General features: G+C 38.5%; 2 protein-coding genes across 10 annotated transcripts in view; one reads left to right on the top strand and one right to left on the bottom strand.

Annotated features, from left to right (window-relative positions):
* The window catches only part of LOC137857503 (disintegrin and metalloproteinase domain-containing protein 20-like), a 371,501-nt gene that overhangs the window by 177,316 nt on the left and 166,761 nt on the right, over positions 1–27,424 (bottom strand). The gene's annotated exons all lie outside the window — the stretch shown is intronic.
* The window catches only part of PCNX1 (pecanex 1), an 85,790-nt gene that overhangs the window by 15,440 nt on the left and 42,926 nt on the right, over positions 1–27,424 (top strand). For 3 of the 9 annotated variants that reach the window (XM_068684086.1, XM_068684084.1, XM_068684093.1), the window contains exons 4-8: positions 1,656–1,701; positions 2,620–2,709; positions 4,430–6,130; positions 17,572–17,704; positions 22,631–22,815. In XM_068684086.1, coding sequence (XP_068540187.1) covers positions 1,656–1,701; positions 2,620–2,709; positions 4,430–6,130; positions 17,572–17,704; positions 22,631–22,815 — 2,155 coding nt within the window. The remainder of the gene's footprint in view (positions 1–1,655; positions 1,702–2,619; positions 2,710–4,429; positions 6,131–17,571; positions 17,705–22,630; positions 22,816–27,424) is intronic. The other 6 variants (XM_068684089.1, XM_068684088.1, XM_068684092.1 and 3 more) reach the window with 4 other exon arrangements.

The raw sequence follows: 27,424 nt of genomic DNA, 5'->3' as shown, positions 1-27,424 counted from the left end.
GATTTTTCTCATTTGAAGAAAGTGAGTGTTTTGTAGTGTTCAAAGGAATAGGAGGTTATGGTCCATGTGGGACGAGATCAGTAGACTGAGGTTCATGTTTCGTTGGCTGGGCTTTGTTTGGAATAGCTTTTTCAACACTCAACAGTTTTGATGTTCGTGTATTAAGATCCGTGTTCTTTGCTGTGTGTTTTAATGCTGATGCTAGAACACAGTTAAAGCTACTGATAGAAATCAGTGCTTGCTAGTCCCCTGTGACTGAATTTGCAGCATCAGAAGGGTATGTGAACAGTAAGCAGCTGAGTTCTGTTCAACTTTCATGTGCTGATGCATTGCATTCATCTGTAGCATCTGAAGGCAAGGCATATTACTGAAGGGGAAAAATGTTGAAATACAGTAAAATGACTAACTAAAAATCTGCATGACAGTGTAGTAAAGAAAATGAATTAAACAAGCTTCTGCTGCTCTACTGTATTACACATAGCAAAGCTGTTCTGCTGTAGTATGATTGAATAAAATCTGCACACGAGCTCAGATTTCTTTTAAGTACAGCAAATTTAAGGTAGAATTAGATGTATGCTTTTTTTCCCTGAGTCACTTGAATTAAGGACTTCTGAAAAACAACTTGATTGTATACTCTTTACGATGCTGATTTGCCATTTATTATTTTGAATTTCTCAGGGGTTCATTGCTTGCCTTTGAATGCCCTTTGCTCATCCTGTTTGAGTGATTTAATTATATGACAGTTATGCTCTTTTTCATGACAATCAAAGTTCTTGGAGAGAGGTGATAGTGGAAATACTATTAAAGAAGAGATGAAGTAATCCATAGTGCCCTGCAAAATACTTGCTAGAGATTACAGCAGGTATGTAGAAAGGCAGACTGTAATCCTAAATGGCTAGCTAGTTTTTAAATAAGGAGATACATGCCTGCTGATTGGCCTTTGAACATGGCTAAAAATCAGATGATAAAACTTTAAAATGTGGTGGTAACTAATATCTAAGAATAATTCAAGAAATGCTGCAGTCTTTCACTAAGCAGTTCACTTGCCTTGAAGTGGCTGTACTCTGTGTACTCAGAAACTGCCTTCAAAAGAAAACAACTGCAATTTCAGGAAAAAGAGGGAGGAGCAAGATACCGGAAAAATTATTAGGTTAAATTGATCTAATTTACTAATATTTAGTATTCTAAATAGATGGTATGTACGAATTTGAACAGAAGTTTTATATTCAGGTGATATTTCCCTCGAGTGTTTTAGGCAACCATGGATACTGCATCGAATGTTCAGCTTCACAAGAGCAGTTATTAGTGTATCACCACACTAGTAATTTTTTTTTTCCCCACACAGGGTATTTTCAAGGAAAACTCCCAGATTACAAATTGTGGTTTTTGAAATCAACATAGTAAAATCCCAGAGCATGTTCGTCGTAAAACAAAGTAATGGTGAGGTAGTTGGATGCATAATTAGATGTCTTGCTGTGTCAGTTTGCAGCGGAAACATCCTGAGGCAGAAACAACTCTACAATGCTGTGCTATTGTTGGAAGCTTTTGTGCCTTCAAAACTCTCCCTTAGGTGTATAGACAAATGCATGCATAATAGGAAACAGTTGGGTAATTCCTGTAAGCTTACGGCTTTCTACATAATTCCCTGTTTCTAGGTTGGATCTGGGTTCTCCCGTCTGGGAACAGCAGCAACAATCAAAGGTGAGATTTTTGGCTGCTACTTAAAATTGCTTTGCGGTAGCATTTCAAACCAATAATGTTGTTTACTTTGTTTCCAAATACTGACTACCTTGTTTACCCTCAAAACTTTTGGGGAGGTAAGTACAGCATTTAAGAAGTGGAAGAAGTCTACCTGGGAGCTAGAAAAAACGTGCTTAAAACACTAGGAGAAAATATCCTAGGATATGTGCTGTTTTCCCTGCAAGGTTTTATTTTTCTTGTAAATAGTGAGTCAAGGGGGTGATTGGAGTGGAGTTCTTCCTACAGTTTTGAGTTCTGTTTAACCAGTGATCCTTCTGGTATTGAAGTTTCAATGACTTGATTATTTCTGATTACTTGGCATCAAGCAAAAGTATTGTCCAAGACAGACATTATGAACTCCTCTGAGAGGAAAAGTTGAATACTTTCTGTCATGGAAAGTTGCTCTTTTGTAAATTTGCTAAGCTGGTAATAAGACAAAAGAAAACAAGGTGTGTTTTTTTTTTTCCCACCTCCCTGATTTTTTTCTTTACTTTTTTTTTTTTTAACTTTACAAATTTCATTACATTCTAGCACTCATTTTTTATTTGCCAATGGTGCAAAAAGGAGTATTCAAATAGATAAATGTTTAAAGAAAATGTATTTATTTTCATTGGCTTTTAAGATGCCTTACCAGTCTTTCCACTGGAGTTCTGTGTAGTTGAATGAAAACCATTCTTATACACACACACAAAAAAAGAAATAAGTATGCAATTTTTACCTCTATAAGATAAGAGGAGATCTTGTGACTCGTAACTACTGTTATTTACCTTCACATGAAGATGTAAAGGTAACAAGCTGACAGGTGAGGAGCTTGCAGTGCATGTAGATATGTGTGTCAATACTTTGAGCACTAGTACTCTTCTTTCTTAAAATTTACAGGAGATACTGACACTGCCAAGACCTCTGATGATATCAGTTTAAGTCTTGGACAGAGTTCTAGCCTATGTAAAGAAGGGAGTGAAGAACAAGGTAAAATTTCTTCTTCCTGCATATTAAATGTGGTGTTTTGTTACAAATGACCCTTTGCTTAACATGCTAAATATATTCATGCAATTTTGTGATAGAATCTAAGAAAGACTATCGTGAAGCTCTGTTTCTTCTCTTAATTACTCCTGGTTCCTGGGATACATAGCTTAAATCCTTCAAACTTTATTCTTTGGCTACGAGTTTCTTGTTCTGGCATTTTCCAGGAGATGATAAATACTTTGTCTCCTTTCCGATGAAAGATAGCTAGCTTGTATGTCTCTTGCCTCTCTCTCCCTCTTTCTTTTTTACTGAAAGTAGCCTGGGATTCATGGACTTCACTGTAGACTAATTGCTTTGCTTTCCAGTACAGCCAAAGGACATTTTCCAAATAAGATGTGCTTTTTCAGTGAAGCAAATAAGCCTGCAGAGTTCTGTTGCTGGCGCTCTAGACTGCTTCTAATATGCAAGCTAACAGAGTTTAGTAATTGCGTTCTCCTGATCTGTAAGAAAACTGCTAGCTTGCATTCTTTAATTGTCCAGTTTTGTTTCAGACCTCATTTTCTATTTAGCTTTATTGCCAGGAAAAAGTCTGCTCATACTAAAATAGAACATAAAGCCATAGGGAAATCTTTTGTCTGCTGATTTTCAAGTACCTGTTGATTAGCAGGAAGTTAACTCTGGAAATACTGTAGTTTGTTTTTGGCCAGCCTATTTGGACTGCTATGTTCCTTAGGCATATCCAGTGATGTCTGCGTGATCCAGTGCAGAAAGTATGTTTAAGATATAATATTACAGGTGGCAGTGCTATTGTAATAGGTAGCTTCTTTTAGCTCAGTAATGGAACTGTTTGCGAAGTCTTTCAAGTTACACGTGGTAATACACTCCATGAAAGACTTTAAGAATTGTAGTAACCTAACCTGACCTCCAGATCTTACTTTGGCAGCAGTATTAAAAAAGAAAACACAGCCTGACTTGACACTCCCTCCAGGTGGACATTTAAACAGGAGACATCTTGTGATGGATAACAGAAACAATGATTCTGAAAAAGAACTGACAGCAAATACTCGACTTTGACGGAGCCAGTGTTAGAAGTAGGATATCAGTTTTGAAAGAGCAGCCAATACTTGTTCTTCTTAAAACTAGAATTCATCACTGTTCAGAGCAAACTCAGTAACTTCCTCGAGTTTTGTTATAGTCCTGATGAACTTGATCAATTGTGAGTTTACTTCGTATCTGTTAGGAAAGGTAGTTTTCTTTTGTGGATATATAAATATATATATATATAAATAATATTTTACTTCAGAGTTGATAGGGATTATTTAATCAATAATGTTTGTGAAACAAACGGTTTATTGCATGTAGGAGGAGAGACAAAATGCAAGGTTAGAGCCTCTTGTAACTTAAATGACAAAAAACAAACAACTCTGGGATACATAAAAACAAGGTCTGAGGTGCATAAGCAAGAGAAGTAGTAGGGAACTAATCAGAATTTGTTGTTTATTAGCTGTTGAGATTAAGTAGGTGTTATAGTTCCTTAAATTTAGTCACTTGTCAGGCTTGTCCAGGTGCCGGGGAGTTATTTTTTTTATGGTTATATAATGTGTAGTACTTGCAAAGGGATTTTTCAGTTTATTTTATCTGATATGAATAAGCAATTGTAAAATAAATTGTATAGCTTAATTGAACATTCTACATGAATATTTCTAACTATATACTCCAACAGATTTGGCAACTGATCGGAAGCTTTTTCGTCTGGTGTCGAATGACTCGTTTGTCTCCATCCAGCCTTCACTATCCTCTGGACAGGATTTGCCAAGAGACAACAGTGATAAAGTGTGCCTCTCGAACAACCAGCTTGTGGACCAGTCTAAAACTAGTGCATGTGATACAGAAGTAGCTTCGCTTATAACTCTGCATTCTCACTCCTATAGAAAGGAGCACAGGCCACGAGGCGTACCAAGGACTTCTAGCTCTGCTGTCGCTTTTCCAGATGCTTCATTGAATGACTTCCCTCTCTATCAACAAAGACGAGGACTAGATCCTGTCAGTGAGTTAGAAGCTTCCAAGCCCCCTTCTGGATCCAGAGAGTCCTTGGCTGAGAACTCTTGTATTTCAGGAGTTTTTCAGTTAGATGACATTCTGAAAAGTAGCAGCCCTCAACCGTTGACTAAGAGTGGGAAGGGTAAATCCTTGAAAGCAGACAAAAGCGTGGACAGTCTGAGAAGCCTGAGTACTAGAAGCAGTGGTTCAACAGAAAGCTACTGCAGTGGGACTGATCGTGACACTAACAGTACCATCAGTAGCTATAAAAGTGAACATACTAGCTCAACGCACATAGAAAGTGTGCTGTCGGAGCATGAGGAAGAGTCTCCCAGAGAAGAAAAAAAGGGTGGTAAGAAAAAGGACTGTGGTGTTGACTCAGAGGATGATAGTAGTTCTACTACTGACAAAAGGACTAGTAGCGAAAGGACTGCTGTGGAAGTGAGCTCTAACAGTGGTGTCCAAGAGGTAAAGGGTTCTAATGGATCTGATGAGCTGCACGGTCAGAAAGGTCTTAGTGCCTCTGCTTCAGAAGAGGCCAATAAGAACCCACACGCCAATGAACTGATTACACAAGCTGACAGGACACCTGGGAAGGCTGCTGAACAAAGAGATGAGCAGAGTGAGAAACTAGCTGTGCTAGTAGACTCCAGAGCTTGTAAAGAAACTAGTGGGAAACAAAAAGAAGGAGATGTTCGACCAAAGTCTTCTAGCTTAATACATCGAACGGCCTCTACCCATAAGTCCAGCCGGAGACGGACAGGAAAAAAACGGGCTAGTAGTTTTGATTCAAGTCGGCACAGGGAATACGTCTCCTTCCGAGGTGTATCTGGTACTAAACCCCACAGTGCTGTGTTTTGTCATGATGAGGACTCCAGTGATCAAAGTGACTTAAGCAGGACATCAAGTATGCAGTCAGCTCACCAGTTCAGCAGTGATAGCTCTTCCAGCACCACATCCCATTCATGCCAGTCTCCTGAGGGAAAGTACAGTGCTCTAAAGACCAAATACGTTACTAAAGAACGTGGGGGCACAGACGCTGAAAATGCTCACAAAGCCCACGTAAGCTCTGAAGGAATTAGCAAAAAGCGATCCACGCGTCGGACTTCTAGCACTAACAGTGCCAAGAATCGTGCCAGAGTATTGAGCCTGGACAGTGGTACTGTAGCTTGCTTAAATGACCCAAATAGTCTAATGGCACCAGGTAACATAAAACAGTTAACCACTTCAAAATCTGATTTGGAAGCCAAAGAGGGAGAGGTGCTAGATGAGCTATCTCTGCTGGGAAGGGCTTCACACTTAGAGTCAGTCACTCGTTCTAGGAATAGCTTACCAAGCCAGGCTACGTTTCCTGAAGGGGAAGAGCAAGAATCAGCAAGTGGAGGTAAGTAAATGGCCTACCAGAAGTAACCTTGCCACTCTTTGTTAATGAATTTCAGTTACAGCTCTATTTAAATGTCTTTCTGTTCCTCTATTCTTGCCCAGTAAAACTGGCAAAGCATTTCCATCATCCTCTCCTGGAAGATCTACAGAAGTGTGTTGAATTCAAACAAATGTTATGAAATATATAGAGAGGTGTTACTGGTGGTCTTTGTTAAACCAGAGCTATGTTTTACAGTTACTATTTACACTACTTATATATAGTTATATATAATTTAATATATATATAATTTATATATACTCATATACTATATTTATATATAGTTACTATAGACCTGCTCCATTGTATTAGTCAAAATTTTCAATTTGTGTACTACTTCAAAAGCTCTCAATAAAATTGAGACTCTTTTTGTTTAAAAGATGGTTCAGTTAGAACATAGAACTGCTTGTTTGAAGTGACTTGCCTCTTAGAGGGGCTCTAGCAGGTGGATGAACTCTGGAGAGGTGGTATCAACAAAATGAAAAACCCTTACAATGCTGTCTTGAATTATGCTTTTTTATGATGGTCTGCTTACTAAACTGAATTCTCGTAGGGGTTTGGTTTTCCTTAGCTTTGCTATTGTTCAAGTTGGCTATACAATGCTGTTTACTTTGAGATTATTATTTTTTTTTTGTCCTCATTATGAGAACACGCTTGCCTTCCTGCCTCAGAGAGAGGAGTGTAGCTTCCTCTTACTCTCTGTAACTATTGCTTTGCTTGGTGCAGTGTGAGGACAGAAGTTACTTGTAATAGCTAGTGTTAATATAGATTAATAAGGGCTTTGGAAAAAATTTACTAGAGCTCAGTAGCTTTAGTTTATCACTAGTAATGTTTCAGTCTCCTTGGTTAGTCAGATTCACTGCTTTAATTGGAAAGCTCTCCATGTGTCCACGTCATGGAAGATAGGTGGATGTAAACAGGTTTACAGAGTGATATGGGTTTGCTAACTACCTTTGACTTCAGGGATTGTTTTTTGAAAGGAATACTGTTCAGAAAATCTAGATCTTGTTAGCTAAGGATATAAATGCCTCATAAAATAGCTTGCATAAAGACATAAATATTCCTATGAAATTGTAGCAAAGTTACTGTCCTCGCTGCTTCAGTTGTTCGTAAAGTATAGTGACTCTAGTATCTTAAGAGACTTCAAGCCATCAGGAGGTGAGATAGGACCCATGGTTCTTTTGTTCTCACACTGACTGAAGAGCAAACTAATCAAAACAATAACTTTATATGGGGAAAAAGTGTGATGTTGGAGTCCTGTATATTGATTACTGATCAAATTTGACTGGTTTATGGCTATCTCAAACCTATTTGGGTGCCTTCACTTCAAACAAAACCCTTCATGTAGGAATACTTTCTATCTTTTTGTTCTTGCTAGTAAGAGTTCTGTGGTAGCTTTAAGAAAAAAGTTCAGGTTGCTAGTTTAGTACTAACGCTGAGCTAAACACTTAGCACGTGTTTTTATTACACCTTATTTAAAATTATAGGTCTTTGACTATGTTTACTAGGAGTAGTTTAACTAATATAAAGTCTGCTTTATGTATTTTACTGTTTTGACTGCATGCTTTCCTCAGCACAAAATTAAATTTCATATTAGTTTATTACAGCTTAAAACTGTTAAGGTTCTTTCCTGATATGCAGAGGAGGAATAATGTACCCTGTTTTACAGAACATGACAACAACATTCAGTCATCTGTAGTCTGAAAGAATCAGTGCTTGGTTGATTGGGGTATATTGCCAAATACTTTGCTTAGTCTTTTAAAGATTGAAATAACAGGGAAGAACAAACTGGAACCATCTGATTGTAATCTTACAAATACATAAGCTGTAGCAGCCTAAGCAGGGAAGCTTTGCTGTTATGCTCATCAGTATATTTAGATTGCCCTTTGAATAGATTCCCCTTTGAACTTTGTTTAGGTATTGATTATTCTGAGGTTGCTGGTATTTTTAATTGAAAGAACCCAACTATTACCTGCCCATGGGCTTCAAGGCATCTTTTGAGAAACCATCTGGGCTCAGGTTCTCCAGACCTGATGATATCAAATGATGCTTGCTTATCCTAATAGAATAGGAACCATTTCCTTTACGTTTGTAAGAAATTGTGTTGTGTTTTTTTTTTTTCCTGAAAGCAGAACAAACCCACCATTTTTCTTTTTAACATTACTTCATATTTATGCAGTCATGTCTAGCATCAAGACAGTAATTACTTTGAATTTATCTTCTCCTGGTCTATCTGAAAAATTTCTTCTAGTTGTCCTTTGTTTCTACTGGTTTGTTTTGGGACTGTTCTTTTATTGTAACAAGTTCTTGATTTGGAAGGGAAAAAATGTTCTGTAATGTCTATATCTTAAGTTGCTTTCATCTGTAGTCTTACCTGTGGTTACTATTAATCAAAGAAAATGTTTTAACTTGTTATTCAGTATTTCCTACTACTGAGTTGTCTTCATCTTTTGATAGTGTTTTTAAATGCATATGATGTAAATATATATCAGATATGTGTGTTTGTATAGAAGCTATTTAAGAAAATTAAGAAATTATTTTATTTATGTGTAGTGGGTGAATGGCAGAATAAACTTGCTTCAGATTTTCATAAGATTTAAGGATCTCGGTTGGATCAGATTCTTAGAAGTTCTCTGGTTCCACCTCCTGCTGAATGGTTTATTTAATTATTTTATATAAACTTTTGAATTTCTATGGGTTGCTTTTTATAGCTTTCTGAAACAAAGTGGTTGCAGGTGTACACTGGGTAGCCAAAAGACCAATACGGATGTGCTTTTCCCTTTTACAGTCAGTGAATTTGTTCCCATTTTTCAGATATGACTTAAGTGAAGTTACGGCTCGTGATTTTATATTTAAGTCTTCAGGGAAGTAACTAAAGTACATTCTGGCTTATATAACTGCTAAAAGGTGTTTAGTAATGGGTATGGCCTTTAATCTCTTACTAAGCAGGATGCTTTATGAACCTGTACATGTGTTCCTTCAGCAGAGAGAACTTAGCAGTTTCATTTCTATCTTATTATTGTGCCAGGCAGTGGTGGTTGACTCATTTCTTAAATGATGATAACTTGTGCAATTGAAAATGTAGTTCATTAAAATTTAGTTCATTAAAATGCAGACAAGCAGCATTTTGAAATTTTGTACTTAAATTCATTAAATGTGGTTGATGTATAACAACAAAAAATGAGGTGGAAGATGATGCCTTAAAACAGGTGCTTTTTTTTTATTTAGCTACTCCTACAGGTTACTTAGTGAATTGATGGGTAGATAGATGATGTCTAGATGTCTAAAACTTCGGTTAAATGTCTGATGTTTTGAAAATATCACCTTGGTACTCTCCTGTGTCTGGCTTCTGCGAGATGTGTGCTACTTCTGGATTGCTGTCTGTAAACGTTTAAAGAACCAATGTAATGCTGTACATGGCACGGTGATGTTTTGTGGAACTTCAGCTGCTCTGAAAAGTCGTGCTCTCCTCCAGTCCTTTAACTGTCAAAGATGCACCCTTTCAGTTGCTCCTTTCTTTTACAGCTTGCTGTAATTTGACAGATTTACTTAAGTACTTGAGTTACATACCTTTTGGAAATAAAATTGCATGTAATGGCTTTTCTTTCTGTACATTGCATATTGCCATTGAAGTAACAGCTCATCCTGTTTCATGTTTTGTGGCCTACGATACATCCCTATAAACAAGCGAAATAGGTTTGTGTGAGCTTGGATTCGAATCCTGCATTTTATATGGCAAATGGAAACCTGTTCAGCTTTTCAGTCTGCATGTATTTGTACATAGATGCTTCATGTATCTGCTTGTAATCACTAGATAATATCTTCTCTAAAGCTAAAAATGGTATTTGAGATTAGTGCTTTGCAGCCAATGATCATGCCAGCTGTTACCAAATATCCCTTTTCCTACTACGTTTATGTTGCGTCCAGTTTCAGCGATCTGGAGTCACTACTTGTGTCGTAGAGCTTTTCCGTGATTCTGATGGGGTTTGGCTGATGTGTTTGCTGTGTGTGCAATCAATGCAATTATACAGGCTGCTGCTTCTGGTCTCTCTTCTGGATTATCAGTCCACACTGAAACTACTAAACCAAACAGTTGTGCATGGGAATAATCAAACTGAAGAGTTTAGAAATGGTGGTGAATGACAAATGTGCAATGTTAATGTGATGTAGTGGTGTGTGTGAGCTACTCGTGTGTTCAGCAGGACCCTCCTGTAACTGGATCAAGCCAAGAGGATTAGGCAGCAGATAGGGTTCTTCTGCATGTGAGTTTCTCTGATTTTTAGATGTCAACTGGCATTGTGCTATAATGTACCCAGCATTTGGAGCAAGAATGAAATAGAAGAAAATTGTGCTTAGGCAGTCACATATTGGGAAGTGCTAACAGCAACGTTTCTGTCGTAGCTTCTGTGTGCAATGAAGTAAATGCTGGGTCTTACAGAAGTACCTCTGAGGTTTGTTAGATCTTCATGAGTCCCAGTAGGACTGAGATGTAACCCTTCAACATTTAAAAATAAGAACAGCATTAGGACTGATGCGCAAGGCTGAAATGAAACCACAGCCTACAGGTCTGCAACTTGCCAGTGAAATGGCATGTAGACGACTCCTGCATCTACTAATTAGTCTATTGCTAACGACCAAAGTGAAATGTAATGTTAGTATGCTGTATGGGACTTTGTCCTGCCTGTTTCGTTCCCTCTGTGGTATTTATACATAGCATGAGGGCTTTCATTAGAAGACCTGTGACCACATCTTTCCTGATATTTTATCCTTCCATATGAGGAAGGAGTTAAAAACAATCAAAAAACAAACAAACAAACAAAAAGGTTTTGTCCAGCTTGTAGCAGTGGCTGTTGAGAACAGAGTAGCTGCTTGCCAAAAGCTCTGAATGCTGCTGGTAAGAGTCTGCCTGTTACTTGGTGGAAGTGTGCTCCTCCAGTGTATCATGCACAGAACAGCAGATATTCTACTTAAAGTCTGTGGGGCTGCATAAGGGAAATTCAAAATACTTGACAAAAATGCGTGTTGCGGCATTAGAGCATATACTAAAAAAAAAAAAAAGGCAAAATAAAGTTTATCTTTTGTTTGGTTTCTTTGTTTGTTTTCCCTTGGGAATAGCGCTCGCAAAATTTGACCTTGGTTAAATTCTCTCAGACCTCCCAAAGAAACCAGAAGTAGTGGTTCTTTCAAAATGCTTTGCATTGCTGTGGGAGCAAGTTATTTAAACGTCTTAGGTTGGTGGTGTTTGTGCAACTACTTCTCACAATTTTAAACTTGATTTGGAAAGAACGGCTGGATTTTATTGATAAACAGCATCTGTTGTTGATATATTTTCTGAGTATTCATCTCAAACAAGTTGCATAAGAATTTCTGATAAAGTTAATAAAAAACAAACTACATCTACATTTAAGTTAGTAACCCACTCTCTTTCTGCCCTATCATAGATATACCTGGATTTATTGCTAGGCATACAGCCAGGAACAGTTTGGAGAGCTCACTGTACTGGAATGAAGTGCTACACGCTTCTGCCAAACGTAGCTCCAAGATGTAATTTGATGGTGTAGTTAATGGTGCAGCCCATTCAAAGCAAACATGCTTTTCTGTATATGATATACTAATGAACACCACTTAATCAGGCAAAGCTGTATGTTCTAGAGATTTAAAGCATCTCTTTTTTAAGGTGAATAAATCCAAATGCAAAGAATCAAAAGCTTCATAAAGATTAATGTAGGATAAGAACACTTGTCTGTGGCCTGAATATACTGCTACCTATTGATACCCAGATGTAGGGGTTATATTGGGCAGGGGATCAGATTAGGAGATCACTTCAGGTCTTTGACCCCTAGTACATCAACACTAGAGTCAAGAATGCTGTGTGAATAACACCGACTGTGATTAATAATGAAATAATGCAAGTGAGGATCCTGTACAGTGAAATAGAAGAACTGAGAGTCCTGGTTCTATCTTTGGTATTGGTATGGAAATTTGTCTATCAAGCTGGTCTATAAAAATGTTTGGTTTAGAACTCAAACCAGATGGTTTCATTGTTGTGGTTGTTCCCTGCTTGACAGTGTGGTGTTGCTTTCTGGATTGTTGTAGTGTCTGACTTGATGTAATTGAGATAAGGCTGGAAGAACATTTACCAACCTTCTTGGTACGTTTCAGCCACAACACTGAAGTCTTGGACATTACTTCCCTTGCTTCTCTTTAACTTTTCTACTTTTTTTTTTTTTTAATTTTGTAACTTTCCTTTCTAAATAGTAAACTGTTTTCCACTACCCTGTTTTCCAGCAGAACTTTCTCTCTGGGGTGTCCCTCTACTCTTTAGTGCTTCTACTTTGCTGCCCACATCTCCACTTTTAGCTTTCTTCAGAAATTGGTATTAGGAGTATCTTTTTGTTAAATGTCCAAAGTAAGTGGTAATACTATAAACCAGTGCTCTGCTTATTATTGGATAGGTTTAAGAAACCCTTGTGATTTAATTGTAGTAGTGGTGTAAATAATGGTGTATAATCCATGGTGACTATTAACTGCATACGAAAGATATAGACTGAATTAATTCCTTTCCTCTACTTAAGTTTTTAAAATTTTATTAAGGCACATGAGAATAAACTTGGCAAGAATATTGATTGTGAGAAAAACGTTGACTAATAAATGCATGTGTGTAGGAAACCAATCTGTGTTACTGCTGACAGACACAAAATGTGTTATTCTTACTTGCCATACTTTTCAGAAAAAAAGTTAGAGGTATTTTTTATGTTTTGAACACAAATGAGGTAGAGGTGCTTGATACAGAAGGACAAAATTTCAGCTGTTGGGTTTGGTGAAGTGTGTTTAGGGTTAGAAGACAGATTTCATTCCCTATGTGAATGTATGAGCTGTAAACTGTTGATTTCAGAACTTGTTGAAAGTCTGTAGGGTTGGTAATACAAGTAGTTGAAAAAGGTTAGATCACAACTTCCAGCTGGACAGAGAAATGAAGTGAGCAAATATCACTTGGGTTCCATGCAGAAGTCTAACCGTGTTTAACTGGAGTAACGTTCAAAACAATCCAGACTTCAAGTGGTGTATTTTTGAGAAACACATGAGAAATGTGAGTAATACTGCTTCCATTATGTGTTTTCTTCTTTTGCAAACGTTAGTCTCATTGGAAAACAAAACTGATTTTTATCCATAGAACTCCGTGGCTTTCCATGTCAGTACTTTACGGCTGTGTTACCTTCATGTTGTATCTTTCCAGGAATTTTCTTACATGGGAAGATTTTATCTGAGCCACTGGGTTTAGCATTTTTTCTTAGCCCAAATGAAATGAGCCTTGTTAGTGCAGTAAAACTTGGAAGTTCTGCTTTTTCATCTCATGCCTCATCGGTTTCTATCTTTAAGTTTAGATTAAGAGTGGTGATATATAAATGCAGGGAGATGTAAATGATTACTTCAGATGTATGCGTAAATGTTCCTCTGCAAAAGAAAATATTTGCATGTTGGTTTCTTAAAGCTAGCTGTACATCATGGTGTGAAACTGAGTCTTCCCTCTAAAAGTGAGGAATTAGAGCTTTACATCAAAAACACTTGTGTAGTATAGAAAGAAATTTTGGAAAGGCATAGCCTGCAAACAGGGTAGTTCAACCTGTAGTCAGGTATTCCCAGCTACTTGGCAGAGGGATGCGAGTAATTCATTAGTCTACAGTTTTTTGGCAGAGGGATGCGAGTAATTCGTTAGTCTACAATTTTCTCCACAATACATCTGAGTCCTTTTACTGGGAGAGTATCACTCCAAATGTATGATGATGAAGAAGGGATGTCCTCATGTCTTTAAGTGTGTATGTGGGTTGACTTTTTTCCAATCAGAATTGAATTGAAAGAGCAAGTGTTGATTTTAATAAATCTGTGTTCATGCACACAGTTGTATTATCACAAAAGTCAAAACAAGATCTTGCTTGCTACTATTTTATTGGGAATAAACACGGGAGGGTTAAATTTTGTTACCAAGTTGTCGGTAGGCTCCCACCTCCTGTTTTATTGATCTCTGGGAAGCAGGTTTGTGTTCCTAAGGTGCATTTTGTGAACTTCACATCTGATTTATTTTTTTCCTAGTTTGGAGGACAGCTAATGATTGGGGCTCAAATACAAATGGTGACATGCAGAAGAAATTCATACTTTACACTTCAGTGAAGTCAAGAAATTTGTTTCAACAAAAAAAGACTAGAAGAAAGCAGAAAAATAAACCTCAGAAACATTCTGTAAGCTGCAAGGCTTAACTTGTTTTTTTACATTAGAGAAGTAAAACCTATGTTATCTCTCCCTATTAGATTTAAATTTTCTACATGGCATAGATGCTGGATCTTATCTTCTTGGAATCTAGAATAAGTGGCTGTAAGTGGTAACATCAGAGAAGCATGAGCTGTAGCCTAGAGATGTATTAAAAAAGCTACTGTCCTACTGGGATACACTATTTAGTTTTCTTTAAACATCAAAACACGTTACTTTATTATAGGAAGATTGCTTATGTTAAAACAAAGCAATTTCCCTCATGATTAAAAAGCCCCTAGAGCATGTTAGTGGCTATTTTAGGATATTTATATTGAATCCTTCTTCTGAGCTGAGGAGCAGCTGTACTGCTTGCTCCTCCTCCTTAAAGACAAGTAGAAACACAAATAATCTGTATTAACATGGGATAAAAAAAATTATACGAGTAAACTATGTACTCTTTAGAATTAGTTTATCCCCCAAAAAGCTGTTTGCTTAGTTCAGTGGCTTTCCACGCTTTAAACAAACCGTAATCCTTTCTGCTCAGCAGGCTGCTTTCGGTTTTTTAAGTCATGGCTTCAACATGTAGCTTCTTGAGTAGGAGACTCAGCTCCTGGGCTGAAAAGCTCTCCAGTCTTTGAAAGAGAACAAATAAACTTGCTTAGTGATCTGGGAAGTCACCAGCTACATTCAGGAGTTGTGTATGTAGAAGATGTGTATTGAACAGAACCATTAAGATAAATCCAAAATTCCTTGGCAGGTTCTGTAGAAAGCTACACCAAAACCTATTTTTAAAAGCCTAAAGTCAAAAAATAAAAATGCTAGTGAATGCCAGAGTTGTTGGCAATTTTTGATTTTTGTTTTAATCTTCTGTTATGCTTGATTTTTGTCCTTCTTCTTCCCACCCCCAAGAGCATTGCCTCACTTAGGGCAATGTCTACCTCCCTTCAGGAGGAAAACTTTAGTGATAAATTGGAGCTGTGTAGGAAAGACCCCTAGTGTTTCTGTAATCTATGCTTGAGTTGTTGCAGAAGCTGTGTTTACTGACTAAAGGATATCAAAAGAAAAACAGATGTCAATGTTAAGTATGCTGCCTTGAAGAATTACAGTTGAAACCTGCTTTTGCTAAGGAGCTGCAAATGGTAATTGAGATGTAATGGGGATGGTTACCATCTTAATGGTAATTGAGATGTTTACGGTTCAGTTAAGATCAGTCACTGTTCCTTATTCTATGGTGCTTAACCATGGCTGATTTGTGGAAATGCATGGATTTGCTTTTGCATCTGAAGTCAGTAGGAACTGTTTTCAGTATATGAATTTTTATCTCCTGATACATACTCTGGAAAAACTGAGCCTTACAAATTAGCATCTGAAATCAGTGGGCAGTCCTGGCCTCTTGTTTTAACCACCTGGCGTTGTTTTAACCACCAGGAAGAAAGGCAAGGTTTCATCTTCTTTTTAGTGTTTCATTTTTCCAGTACTTCAGATATAAGAGCCATGAAGCAATTAGGCCGTATATTAAAATAAAGTGTAAAGGTTAATGCTTCACTTTTCTTGATTTTTTGCTGAAATACACTGAAAAGTACTTATCTGTCCGTACTTGGAATGGAAGACCAGTTGTGGAGGTGTGAGGAGAAGCTGATTGATCCCATGTTTTTCCTGAAAATACAGGAGAGGGTTGAATTAAGGATGTTTTGGTAATGAAAGACTTGTAACTTTAATATGGGTCTTAAGGTAATCTTTTCATGTAGCTTCTTTGCTTTTAAAGCAAGTTACAGATTGAAGTTTCATATGCAGTATTCACTCGATAACCTGTGGTTTGTGGATAGGAGCAAACTCTTATTCCATGCAGTCTTTATTGCTTGACCCGTGGCAGTAGTATGTAGCAGTAATAGGTTGCTATTCCCTGTAGACTAGTGCTAGATTCTTTACTAGTAAATTTTGGAAGTTTAATGACAAGTATATATTATAACTTGAAGTGTGCTTAAGTGAACATGGAATGCTCTGCCTGTGATTTTTCTGGTCCCCTTCCACAAAAAGTTCTTTGTTCCCTGTGTTTTCTCTTTTTGTTTTGGCCTGACATAATCGTTGTTTTTCCTAAGTCTAGTAACAGGCTTTTTGTCTACCACGTTATGATTTTCCTCTTAAAGACTTTAATTTTCCCTTGGAATTCAGTTCATGTGAGGTTGTTTTCCTCCTCCAGTTGCCTGCCAAAACCTTTGTGACCCGTCCCTTGGAGCTCTCTGCTAACCAACTTGAATGCAGAGCGTTAGCCTCCTTGGTTCAGGAGGAAGACTCTGAGATCGTAGGCACACTATGAAGCAGGCCAAATCCAGAATTGCAAAGATGATCCTGTTCATCCTGAAGTATAAGGATTCTAAGTGGCTCGGGAGTGTGTGTATTTGCCAAAACAAACAAAAAATGGCTCCCTTGCATATGTACAAACTTTTTATAGCGTAACTACTGCTGGACCAAATCTTCCTTTTTTTTTTTTTTTGGCAGAGAGGTGTTGGAAAAACAAACCCACCAGTCCTTAAATGGAAGATACTCTTGCTCAATCTTACACACCTGCTCCTCCAAATTGTAGTGTGACTGCTGTAAAAGGAACAAAATGCATCTCTTCATGCTTACAGGGGGAGGATGGGGGGGACCACCACCGTTTTGTCAAATTGTCCCGTGAAGAGATGTGATAAAGTAAACCTCAGCCCTTCCTGTTTGGCAGAAGTGATAAAGCTGAGATGAGAATTTTGTAGCGAGGGGTAATAGACAGCATTACAAAGTTGTCCTTTACGTTTCTCCTTTGATTGTGTTAAATGAAGGAAACGGTGAGATCAGTCTCTCTTCCTGCCCTGTGTAAATAGAACAGGCTTGGGATATCTGATTTTTTTTGAAATCTGGTTGTTTGGATTTGGGAAAAACAAAACAGCTAGCTGTATTTTACAGAACCCTACATGCACGCACCCACCAAATTTTTACTAACAATTGTGTTTGGTGATCCTGTCTTCAGGCACTTTATTTGAACAGTCGGTGCATAAGCTACTTTTCTTGTTGCAAGTCAATTCTTTAACTTGGGGAGGGTCAGTGGGAAGAAAGGAGTCTAAAGTTACTTTGTACATAACTAGGATGGGTTCGTCTTTGACCTAAAGTCTGTCTTGATGCAGCAGCACAAGCCAGCGAGGAGACTGTCACATTTCGCCGTGAACGCAGCACATTTAGGCGTCAGGCAGTACGACGCCGGCACAATGCAGGGAGTAACCCTACCCCTCCTACATTGCTCATCGGATCACCCCTCAGGTAGGGTATCTAAATGTTCCACCATATTTAGCATGCATGCAGCAGACCACTTCTCCTCACACCCACCAGTGTTGCCAGAAAAGCACTTTACTTCCTTCCCCACCATAACCTCCTTGAGCTGTCACTGCATGTCACTGTGGGCTGTTGAATTGTGCATGTATATGTGGCACTATTTTCAAAATGATCAGGATAGCCAGTCTCTAACATGTCATAGTTGATTTTGGATAAATAACAAAGTGAACTAATGCTAACAAACTCCATGTTTTTAGCAGAAGCATTAGAAGCTTTCAAGCAAGAAAAAAAAGACCCAAGAAAAGCTCATTCACCGCTCCTCATTTTGCTTTGCTTTCCTTGAAGAGAGTAAGCCTTAGGGAGTAGTATCACTTTTCATGTATGTAGATAGTGAGAGAGAAGCGCTTTAATAAAAATGATAAACAACAAAGAACCAAATTGTATATACAAAGCTTCCAAATTTAAAATAAATGCAAACCATTATGTGAACATCCTGCAACTTTTTCCCAAAAAAAGAAAAACAATAAATACCAATGCCTCCGTTAGGGAACGCACAGTATTGCTCAGTATTAAATCTAGTGGTGTGGCGCTGCATGCCTCTGCGATGCTGACAACGTAGTGTACACATACATCTCAGCAGTCCATAACCTTCACTGGCCCCTCTGGTAACAATAACGAGCCCACGGGTATGTTACCCACCGAAGCTCTTCGTTCAGCCTGTGAGCTCAAGCAGGAGAAATGGCAACCTCAAGCTGTTTGCAAACTTGCTTTTGAAGCCACGGAGTCCAGGGGTTGCCTAAATGCTGGAGAATCTGGCAAGCAGAATGCTGCCTGTAGAGGAAAGGAGCATCGAGCCATGCATATGAGAGTAATTCTGAGGGCAACTCCTGCATATTTATCGTGTATATGCTGTATGTTCTCAATAACACTACTTGGAATGCTGAACTAACTTTTAACGATAGGAGCAGTCTGATTTTGTTTGAGGCATATTTGTGTTATTTTCCTAACTGGAAGGTGCTACAGAAACTGGTCAGATAGAAGGAAATGCTTTAAAGTAGAGGATGGGGAGGAATCTTGGCGTCTTTATGACACAACTGTTACAAGTCAAAGACAAGTTTTTAGATTTTTGTTGGGCAAAAGGTTTGCAAGAATGGTGCCTAAAATTTGATAAAGGCTTGGCTTCTTCCACTTCAAGAGCTGAGCTAAAGGTGTTTTTGCTGGTGAGTGCAGAGTGTGGTTGAAGTTAATCATGTAATTTCAGATAAGTTTGTTAAGCTTCTAGAACGTAGCTTGCTCAACACCTGTGAATTACTTCTTAGAGAGGGATGTTTGAACTTTCTGTTAGATCACTTCTGTGCTCTTGCATTCTTTTTCTCTTGATACACTGACTTGTTTTGTCTCTTTATGAGGAGGTTGTTACAGCTTTGTAGGTTGATCAAATGAGAGGCTGTGCAGACTAACGAGAGCTACATAACTGTACATTAGCAAGAAAACACCAATTTTTTCTTCTCCTGGACAGGTAGAAAGCAAGTGGAGGATTTGAGTTTAAACTGGGTTTTAGAGCTGCTTCCTGTTTGTGTGGTAGCACAGTCATTGAGGCTCTCATCCTTCAGGTGGATGTCGGTGTGAGACCATGAGAAAAATGATTTTGACAAAAACTTGTTATTCAGACAAGATACTTGGTGAAAAAGGAAAACAAATACTCTAGCCTTGTGTTTCCGCTGTGCATATTCCAGTTATCTACATTGGCTCTTTTTTTCTAAATAATCAAACTCTGTTCTTTGGCTGTCTGGCACAGAGACGCACGTTTATCAAAAATACTTAAACATATGTCCAGAATCTACTACTGAGAGAGGTTGCCTTGTGCAAAGTTTGTGACATCAAATGACTGTCCTGTGGCATAGACCAGACCAAACTGTCATAGGCTGACCAGACACTGAAGTGCTTTCAGATCTGACGTGTTCTATTTGAACCGCAGGCTGTGAAATGTATCTGCAAACTTGCATTTTTTACAGTTGTGATTTCTAGATGAGTAATCTGAAAAAAACTTGCCTTTATATGGGTAACTTAATTTGAGTGGGAACTTTGCGTTGCTGGAGGAAGGAAAATGCACACAGATTTTTTTAGCCAATTACCACCAAAATCCTTTCAAAATACTACAACAACTTTACTGGCATGTACCCTAGTGGTGAGCTGCCTGTCTAGTTTCTAGTATTGCTAACCCGTATGACTTCCTATATTAAACTCCTAACAGTATTAGGTTTGCTAACCTGTAGTTGCCCTGATTATTTCTTCCTTTGTTATTGCCAACAAAACGTTGATCATCTAATCTCCTGGCATCAAATTGGATGCCCTGGGGATGGCCCCTTAGAGACTGACTTGCATCTGATATTTTTTTCCTCCCCTGTTATTGCAAATCCTTCCTCTGTGGGAGGAGAGTCATCTTAGAGATATAGGAATATAATGTCGTCATGATTGGCAGTGATAGACACTTAAATGAAACCTGTACTGGGAAATTCTGCTGGTTCAGTGCTAAGTTAGATGTTAGTTAAGCAAAGGAAAACAGCAGAAACAAAACAACCAATTACCCTAAGCATCAATAATGTTGTGGCCACTTGAAATGTACATATGGATTGGCATCCTGCATAGGTAGTGGTGTATGCATGTGTGTCTGCTAAGAGAACTTAAGTGGCTGTCTCAAGTAAAATCAAGTAAAATTTTATTTTAAAAAATTTTAATTAGGCAGAGAATGTCTCTCTGCATACTTACGCCATTTTAATGCCAATGTTTTGCCTTGTTTTTATTGTGACAGCTACAGATAATCACTGAAAGGGCAATTTAGGTACCTTTTGGTACTTAGCTGCTATTTAATGGGAGGAAGTATTGGCTAGCATTGTTTTGGTGTTGCTGATAATGCTTAAGGGAGACAAGGCTGGCAAGGCTGTGAGCTTCCTTAGGGCTTCTGTTACCATGTAGTTCACTTGGAGCCTTGTCTACAGCAGCGAAGCACTGAATGAAGCTTCAGATGCAGATATGTCATGATGATAATGACTTGCAACTTTTTTACCTCATCAGCTGTGTGCATGTCTGCTTTATTTTGCATGAGCTTTTCTTAACACCTATTCTTATAATTATTTTCTTGTTTTGCAGTGATGCTCTAACAAAAGAACTGAAAAGTAGATGTACTTGCTTATAATAATTTCTAGATCATAGAATCACAGAATGGTTTGGGTTGGAAGGGACCTTAAAGATCACCCAATTTTACACCCCCCCCCCCGCTATGGGCCGGGATACCTCCCACCAGCCCAGGTTGCCCAAAGCCCCATCCAGCCTGGCCTTGAGCACCTCCAGGGATGGGGCATCCACAGCTTCTCTGGGCAACATGCTGCAGTGCCTCACCACTCTGAGTATAGAACTTCTTCCTAACATCTGATCTAAATCTTGTTTCTTTTAGTCTAAAACTGTTCTCCCTTGTCACTATTACCTGCTTTTTCACTGCCCGTGTAAAAAAAAAAAAAAAAAAAAAATGCTCTCCATCTTTTTTTTATAAGCCCCCTTTGAGTACTGAAAGGGCTGCCGTGAGCTCTGCCTGGAGCCTTCTCTTCTCCAGGCAGGTACGCCCCCTGAACCAAGTGAGGTCTTCCTTTCTAGGCTTCCTTGCCAACTGTGGCGTCACACTGTAAGCAGTGATGTGTTAAAAGCAATTGGTGGTAAAGACAGTATTTCAAAAGGGAGTGGTCTGAGACATTTTCTATAAATTGTTAAAATTTCTTTATCTCTTTTATAGAAAGTTTTCTTAATCTCATCAAGTGTCCTCCAGCAAATGACTGATGTAACTTCTTTAAATGTAGAAAATGAAGGATAATAAAAACACTATCCTTGCAAAGTGTGTGTGTGTGTATATATATACACACAATTTTATATATATAACACTTGCATTCAGGGACTTTTCCCATGTTTAATATTAAGCAGTTAAAAAAATGAAACCCACAAAAACTATTTAACTTTGTTAAATGGCTTCATAAAATAATTTTCCTATGTGGAGGTTATGTAGAATCATAGAATATCCTGAGTTGGAAGGGACCCTTAAGGATCATCAAGTCCAACTCTTGACACCGCACAGGAATAACGTTTTCAGGCATTGTCTACTTCTGTCTGTAAGCTTACACATTTAATCTTACATGTTTCTCTGAAGACCAAGTTGAATTTTAAACCCTGTTTGCTGGGTGTAGGTATGAGTCTGGGTATAGAAAAATTTCTTTATAGTAGATGTACTGAGTAATAAAGCTGCTGTCAGGCCAGGACTGCCAAAATAACTTTAAAGTAGACCTAAAACTCTTGCCAATTAATAATTTGCTATATGCATTCTAAATATTTAAATTAAAAAAAATAAAAATCTGGATCTCCTGGTTTAGCTGTGGGTATCCATGAGGTCTGTGCTATTGTCTGTGTCAAAGCACCACCTTTCCTGCTACCAAACAACAAGCACAACAGTTGATGCAGTCACACCTCAATGAGCAAAAAGGACCCAAGTACTGAGAGGTGACGGGAACAGCCGCTTGTGTGTAGAGGTGAGATCTCGGGCTACAGTTAGACTAACCACTGGTAGCTTGCTTTTGCACCCACAAATTAAGACTTGTAAGAATAACATCTCCCCAGCTCACCTTTAAGTACAAAGGTCAGTAACACTGCCAAGAAGTAGGAAAGGAACTGCATCTCCGTAGCTACCGGTGTAACTCCTGTCCAAACGTGTTGTACGGGTCTCGTGGGTTATCTTAACCCTAATAAATGGCTTCTCAATGCTATACTTCTAACTTCTCCTCTTCAAGATGATAAAAAGACTTGTTTTTCTTCACTTCTAGCTATTTCTCTTTCCTTCCCGGTAATGTCTCCCCCATCCGTGTTCTCTCGTAGCCTTCAAGATGGTCAGCAAGGCCAGCAGCCCTCCTCGCAGGCCAAAGGGCAGTCCCGCCCCCCCTCCCAGGCAGCTGTGCTCAGCGCTAGCACCTCCTTGCTGGTGAGAAATGGGAGTGTCCACTTAGAAGCATCACATGCCACTGCATCTGCTGTAGGCGGTAGCAGTTTGCACGATGGACTTGGTATGCAGGCCTTATGTAACCTTGGTGACATGGAAGTTTTAATACGGCAGCTATCTCGGTAATAACGCGGGGAAAAACAGTTAACCTCAGCCTTGTTTCTGAATCCTGTAGGTGTGCTTCGTAGAAGGCAGTATTGCTCACATACTCCTTGCCTAGCATAATCATATTTCCAGGCACTTTAACAAATGCACAACGGGAAGCGTTCGAAGGATGCACGAGTAGTGATGCCAGGAGATCTCTCATGATTTGAACAATATTATATGTAATAATACACAAGTTTTCCTGCATTGTCACTGATAGTTGGGCAGTCATACCAACTGCTGGCTACTGAGAGGATGCTCGTTATGGTCGCTAGGAATCATTGATTTTCCATCTTTTAGATGAGTCTTGCCTAGTTGTTTTTTAGACATGAAATTGCCATGTCAAGGAGGGATGCGCACCTTTAACTTGGAGGTGGAGATGGGAAGAATATCTGGACTTGGTTGTATCAAATGCTGTCATTTCATGGAGTGAAATAGTGCCCCTTAATTCTAATATTCTGAACAGTTTATTAGCTTCTCTGCAGTTAATAAAATGGCTAGGGAGAGGGAGGTTCAGATGGCCATGGTAAGTGACTGATTGGACACTCGCTAATGCGGGGACCGATATGGAAAAATTCCTGGCAGGAATCTTTGCATTTACCTGTAAGTAGCCTGAATTGACTATGACTTCAGCATTAATAGGGAATTCCTGCTCAGATGGCTGTATTGGCCATCTTTATGGCTGATGATCACTAGTGACAGTACTTTGAACAGCTGCCAGTTGTGATAACGTAAAAGGGAAGGTTAGATCACAAAACTGATGAGAAACGATTGTTACAGACCTTACTGTAACCCCATACTAAAAGATAATTGATTTGCCATCATCCTTAATGGGGAAGATTTCAAGAAAGATTTCATGAGTTTCAAGGCTGTTAGCCCTTTAAACAAGAGTTTGGTTAGCAAGTTGCTATTCTTCTTTTATCTTGTAGCTAGAAGGTATAGCATTTTATTATAAGCAAAAACAACCCTGAAGTTCTCTGAGATGATATAAAAATTTAGCTACAGATTTGGCAAATGCACACAACCTACATACCTGATAGTTAGGTTTTTGTTTTAGATTCTGCTGCTGTAATGCCTCTAGATAGAAAAATCAAGACTTTATGTGCATTTCTGAACTATGAAAGCTTACTACATAAAACTGCAAGTTTCATTATTTGATTTGGAAGACATTTCTGTTATGAAAGATTCGTGGGAATACAACTGAAATTCAGTGATACTGGGTATATCTGTCTGAAGTTAACGTTAAGACTTGCTCTTAAAGCTGCCGATATTGTATTTGAAGGATATGGTTCATGTTATCCAAAATATGGTGAATTTTTAACTATAGAACTTCAATGTGCAATCTGGTTCTTCATTCTGAATTATTTAAGTGCTTATCTTACTGTGTTTTAACGAAAATTGAAGTGAATTCTTTAAGAAATTCACCTTTGCATTTAGGCTCTCAGAAAAGCCCTCTGTACACTTGGAATAGAGTGCAGTGGTGTCTTTGGAAACCTGCATAGCTGAATTTTTCTGAAATCATGTGCACTGTGTTATGGGGCAGCATATTGTCATTGTGAGGCACAAAACTGGCAGGGTCTGCTCGGTTAAAATCTGCTATGTAATAGGGATTTATTCTTGTTTTGGAGCTCTAAGCATCTCTTTAGAACCCTTCACTGAGTGAAGGCGGGTTTTGTAGCCAAGATTTGGTTTTGTTTTTTAAAAAAACAAATACTTTGGTTTCTACAGCAGGCTTTAAAAAATCAGTACTATGAACTAATGTCCTCAAAATGTATGTTTTGTGTGATGGATGCTTTCATTAGAGCAGAACAGCTGACAAAAAGGGGCAAACTTTCACATGGCAAATTTCTCCCTCAGGATTGACAGGGAGAGAGGTTATCTTTCTTTATAGCTGGTACATGGCTTTTATCCTTAATCGGGGGTGAAATAAAACTGCTGCTCTGTTTCCCTCAAGTTTACAGACGATTGTTTTTTCTCCGTTGTACCAAGTTAGCTCACAATGATGACCCTGTTCACTTTTCTTTAAAGAGTTTGTATGTACAGTTGGGTAGAAGGAAGGTTGAAGGTGTGGAGTTGTTCTGTTTTTTAACTTATATGGTGATGCTAATCAAAGCAATGTGGACAATAGGACCAATTTCTTTCTTTTTCCACTGGAAATCATTGGGACTGACCAGGGCAGGAAAATATTGAAAATGAAGGCTGGGAAATGAGACAGAAAACAAACCTGATTTACAACAACTGGAAATACAAGTGCCAAATACAGTAAATAAGGAAATACTTATATCTCTATAACATGCACAATAATTTATTTTCTTACTGAAATTTTATTAGCATTTTCCAGCTCATCAGGAAGACAGGTCATGTAAACACAGCTGCTTTTTTCCACAAATGCAGTATCTACTTCTACTTTTTTTTCCATTTATGTGCTGATGTAAAGCTGTGGCTCTGAAGACATGCACTTTTTTGTTGTTTTTAAAGATGCATATTTGTTAACTTGATTTTGTTGGCTTATTTTAGGGAGGATGAACCTTACTGGGTTATACTCAGTCTGGTAGTGACTGTACATACTTTAAAAGTTGCTGGGTGTTGTGCTGAGTGAGGAAAGAGATGCTTTGAGCACTGGTTTTAGTCTTCGAGGTTTGAAGTAGAAAGATTTTTTGCAAATAATGTTGTTGCCTCATGAGCGGAAGGAGCTTGAGATCGGGTGGAGAAGGAAGCTTAATGTGGAGCAATGAATATAAAGAGAACTGTAAGAGGAATGCAGGACAGAAAGGAAAGGCGTTAAACCAAATGTGGTGATCATAGGCATGATGAATGTAATGCGAGTACAGCACACAACAAAATGTATAAAAAGACTTGAATGAATGACAGTCTTGAGCACATAGAGCGGCAATACAAATATCGAAGTCTTGAGAGTTGTAGGTGGTGGGTGGGGTTTCCTGAGTCCTTGCAGTGAAGGCAGTTAAAGTTTGTGAAGTATTTTGTAATCCAAGTACTGAACTACTAGAAGAGGTGCTCAGTTTTTGAAACTGGGATGAAATAACAGGTTATTTTTCTTAAGTAATTTCTTAGGTCTTCTTTTTTCTTCGCTAGGTATATTGCTTCTGTGATTAGAGATCTAATCATCTAGAGCTTGATAATTGCACTGTGATTTTTGGCAGTTCTGGTTGTATCACATACATGCATGTGATAATATCTCAGATTTATTGAAGTATTTTAATTTATAAAGGCAGTTGGGTGGTCTTGTTGAGGATCAAAGCTTCCCGTGCTGCCTCTAACAATACATATGTATGCAGATCAATTATTTGATTGAAACAGTTCAGAATCAGTTTCTCAATCCTTCTTTTATAATTAAGTAGACTTAATTTATTTGGGATGGATGGGGGAACATCTTCAGAGGTATGAGTGGAAGGCAAATACTCATTTCCCATTGCTCTTATTGAAAATATCCCTGTTGTAGTTTGTGGAGTTGTGCATAATAGACAAGTTACCCTTTCAACAAACTTCATTTAGAATAAAAAGAACTGCTTTGAAGTGTCCAAACCGAGGATTTGTAAGTTTCAAAGGTCAAAATTTACCTTCAGCTGCAGTATTGAAAATGTTACTTCCTTGCATGCTACAGAGTAATCAAATTCGGATGGCTTTGTTGGTTGTCAGGAATAGGATTTGCAAAACATTTGCATGCTATTTATTACAACATGTTAATGATCCTAATGATGATGTGGACTTCACATGTGCAAATACTGTTAGCAACATTCAGAAGTTGTTTGAGATGTTTGAAACAGCAGTATGTATTAGCTGGAAACCAGGAAACATGTTGAAAACAAACAGACTACCACTTCAGGCAGATGTTGAGCCACCGAAGTCTTCCAGGTTTCCTCTTTGTCCATACGCTCACCAGCCTGCTGCTTTCAGGGAGTCCCATAACTGCAGGAACATCAGCGTGTGCAGTGTGTGAACTGTTACATGGCTGGCTGTGGGCCCAGAGGTGAGGCACCTTTGTCCTTCGAAACAAGCAAGTTGGTTTCAAAGGAAGAGCATTCATCTGTTCTTCACCTCACATCAAAATGAAAGAGCATTTCAGGGTTGTGTGCCTGAGTGGTCAGGTAGTAGTGTAATGTGCTCCAAGCAGAACGTCGTTGGGGTGGCTTGGGCTGGGAAGAACTCACAGCTCCCCTTTCAAGGGGGTGTGAGAACTTACAAGCACTTCTGTTTAGCATACAAATCTTGGCTGTATTTCTTTATTTGTAAAATAGGGCTTTGTCTGCCTCTGTTCACAACTTGATAAAACTACAGTCCTTAGAAAGAGAGAACCTTAAGCTGCTTCAGTGTGATGCTGTCAAAAATATTTCGGAGAATGCCGTGGGAGAGGAATCACTAGGGTGACTAACAAATGCTGGTACATCCATGCATGGTGAACTTTGTGAGCATTGGGATCCCTTGGAAGAGTTTGAGATTGCTGCGAGGAAGCTGCTGTTACCTCACACCACGTGAGAGCTATTCCACTGACGGGACTTGGAGTTCAGTCA

The sequence above is a fragment of the Anas acuta genome, chromosome 5, assembly GCF_963932015.1.
Source record: "Anas acuta chromosome 5, bAnaAcu1.1, whole genome shotgun sequence".
Classification (NCBI taxonomy): Eukaryota; Metazoa; Chordata; class Aves; order Anseriformes; family Anatidae; genus Anas; species Anas acuta.
This window is presented reverse-complemented; position numbering and strand designations above follow the sequence as displayed.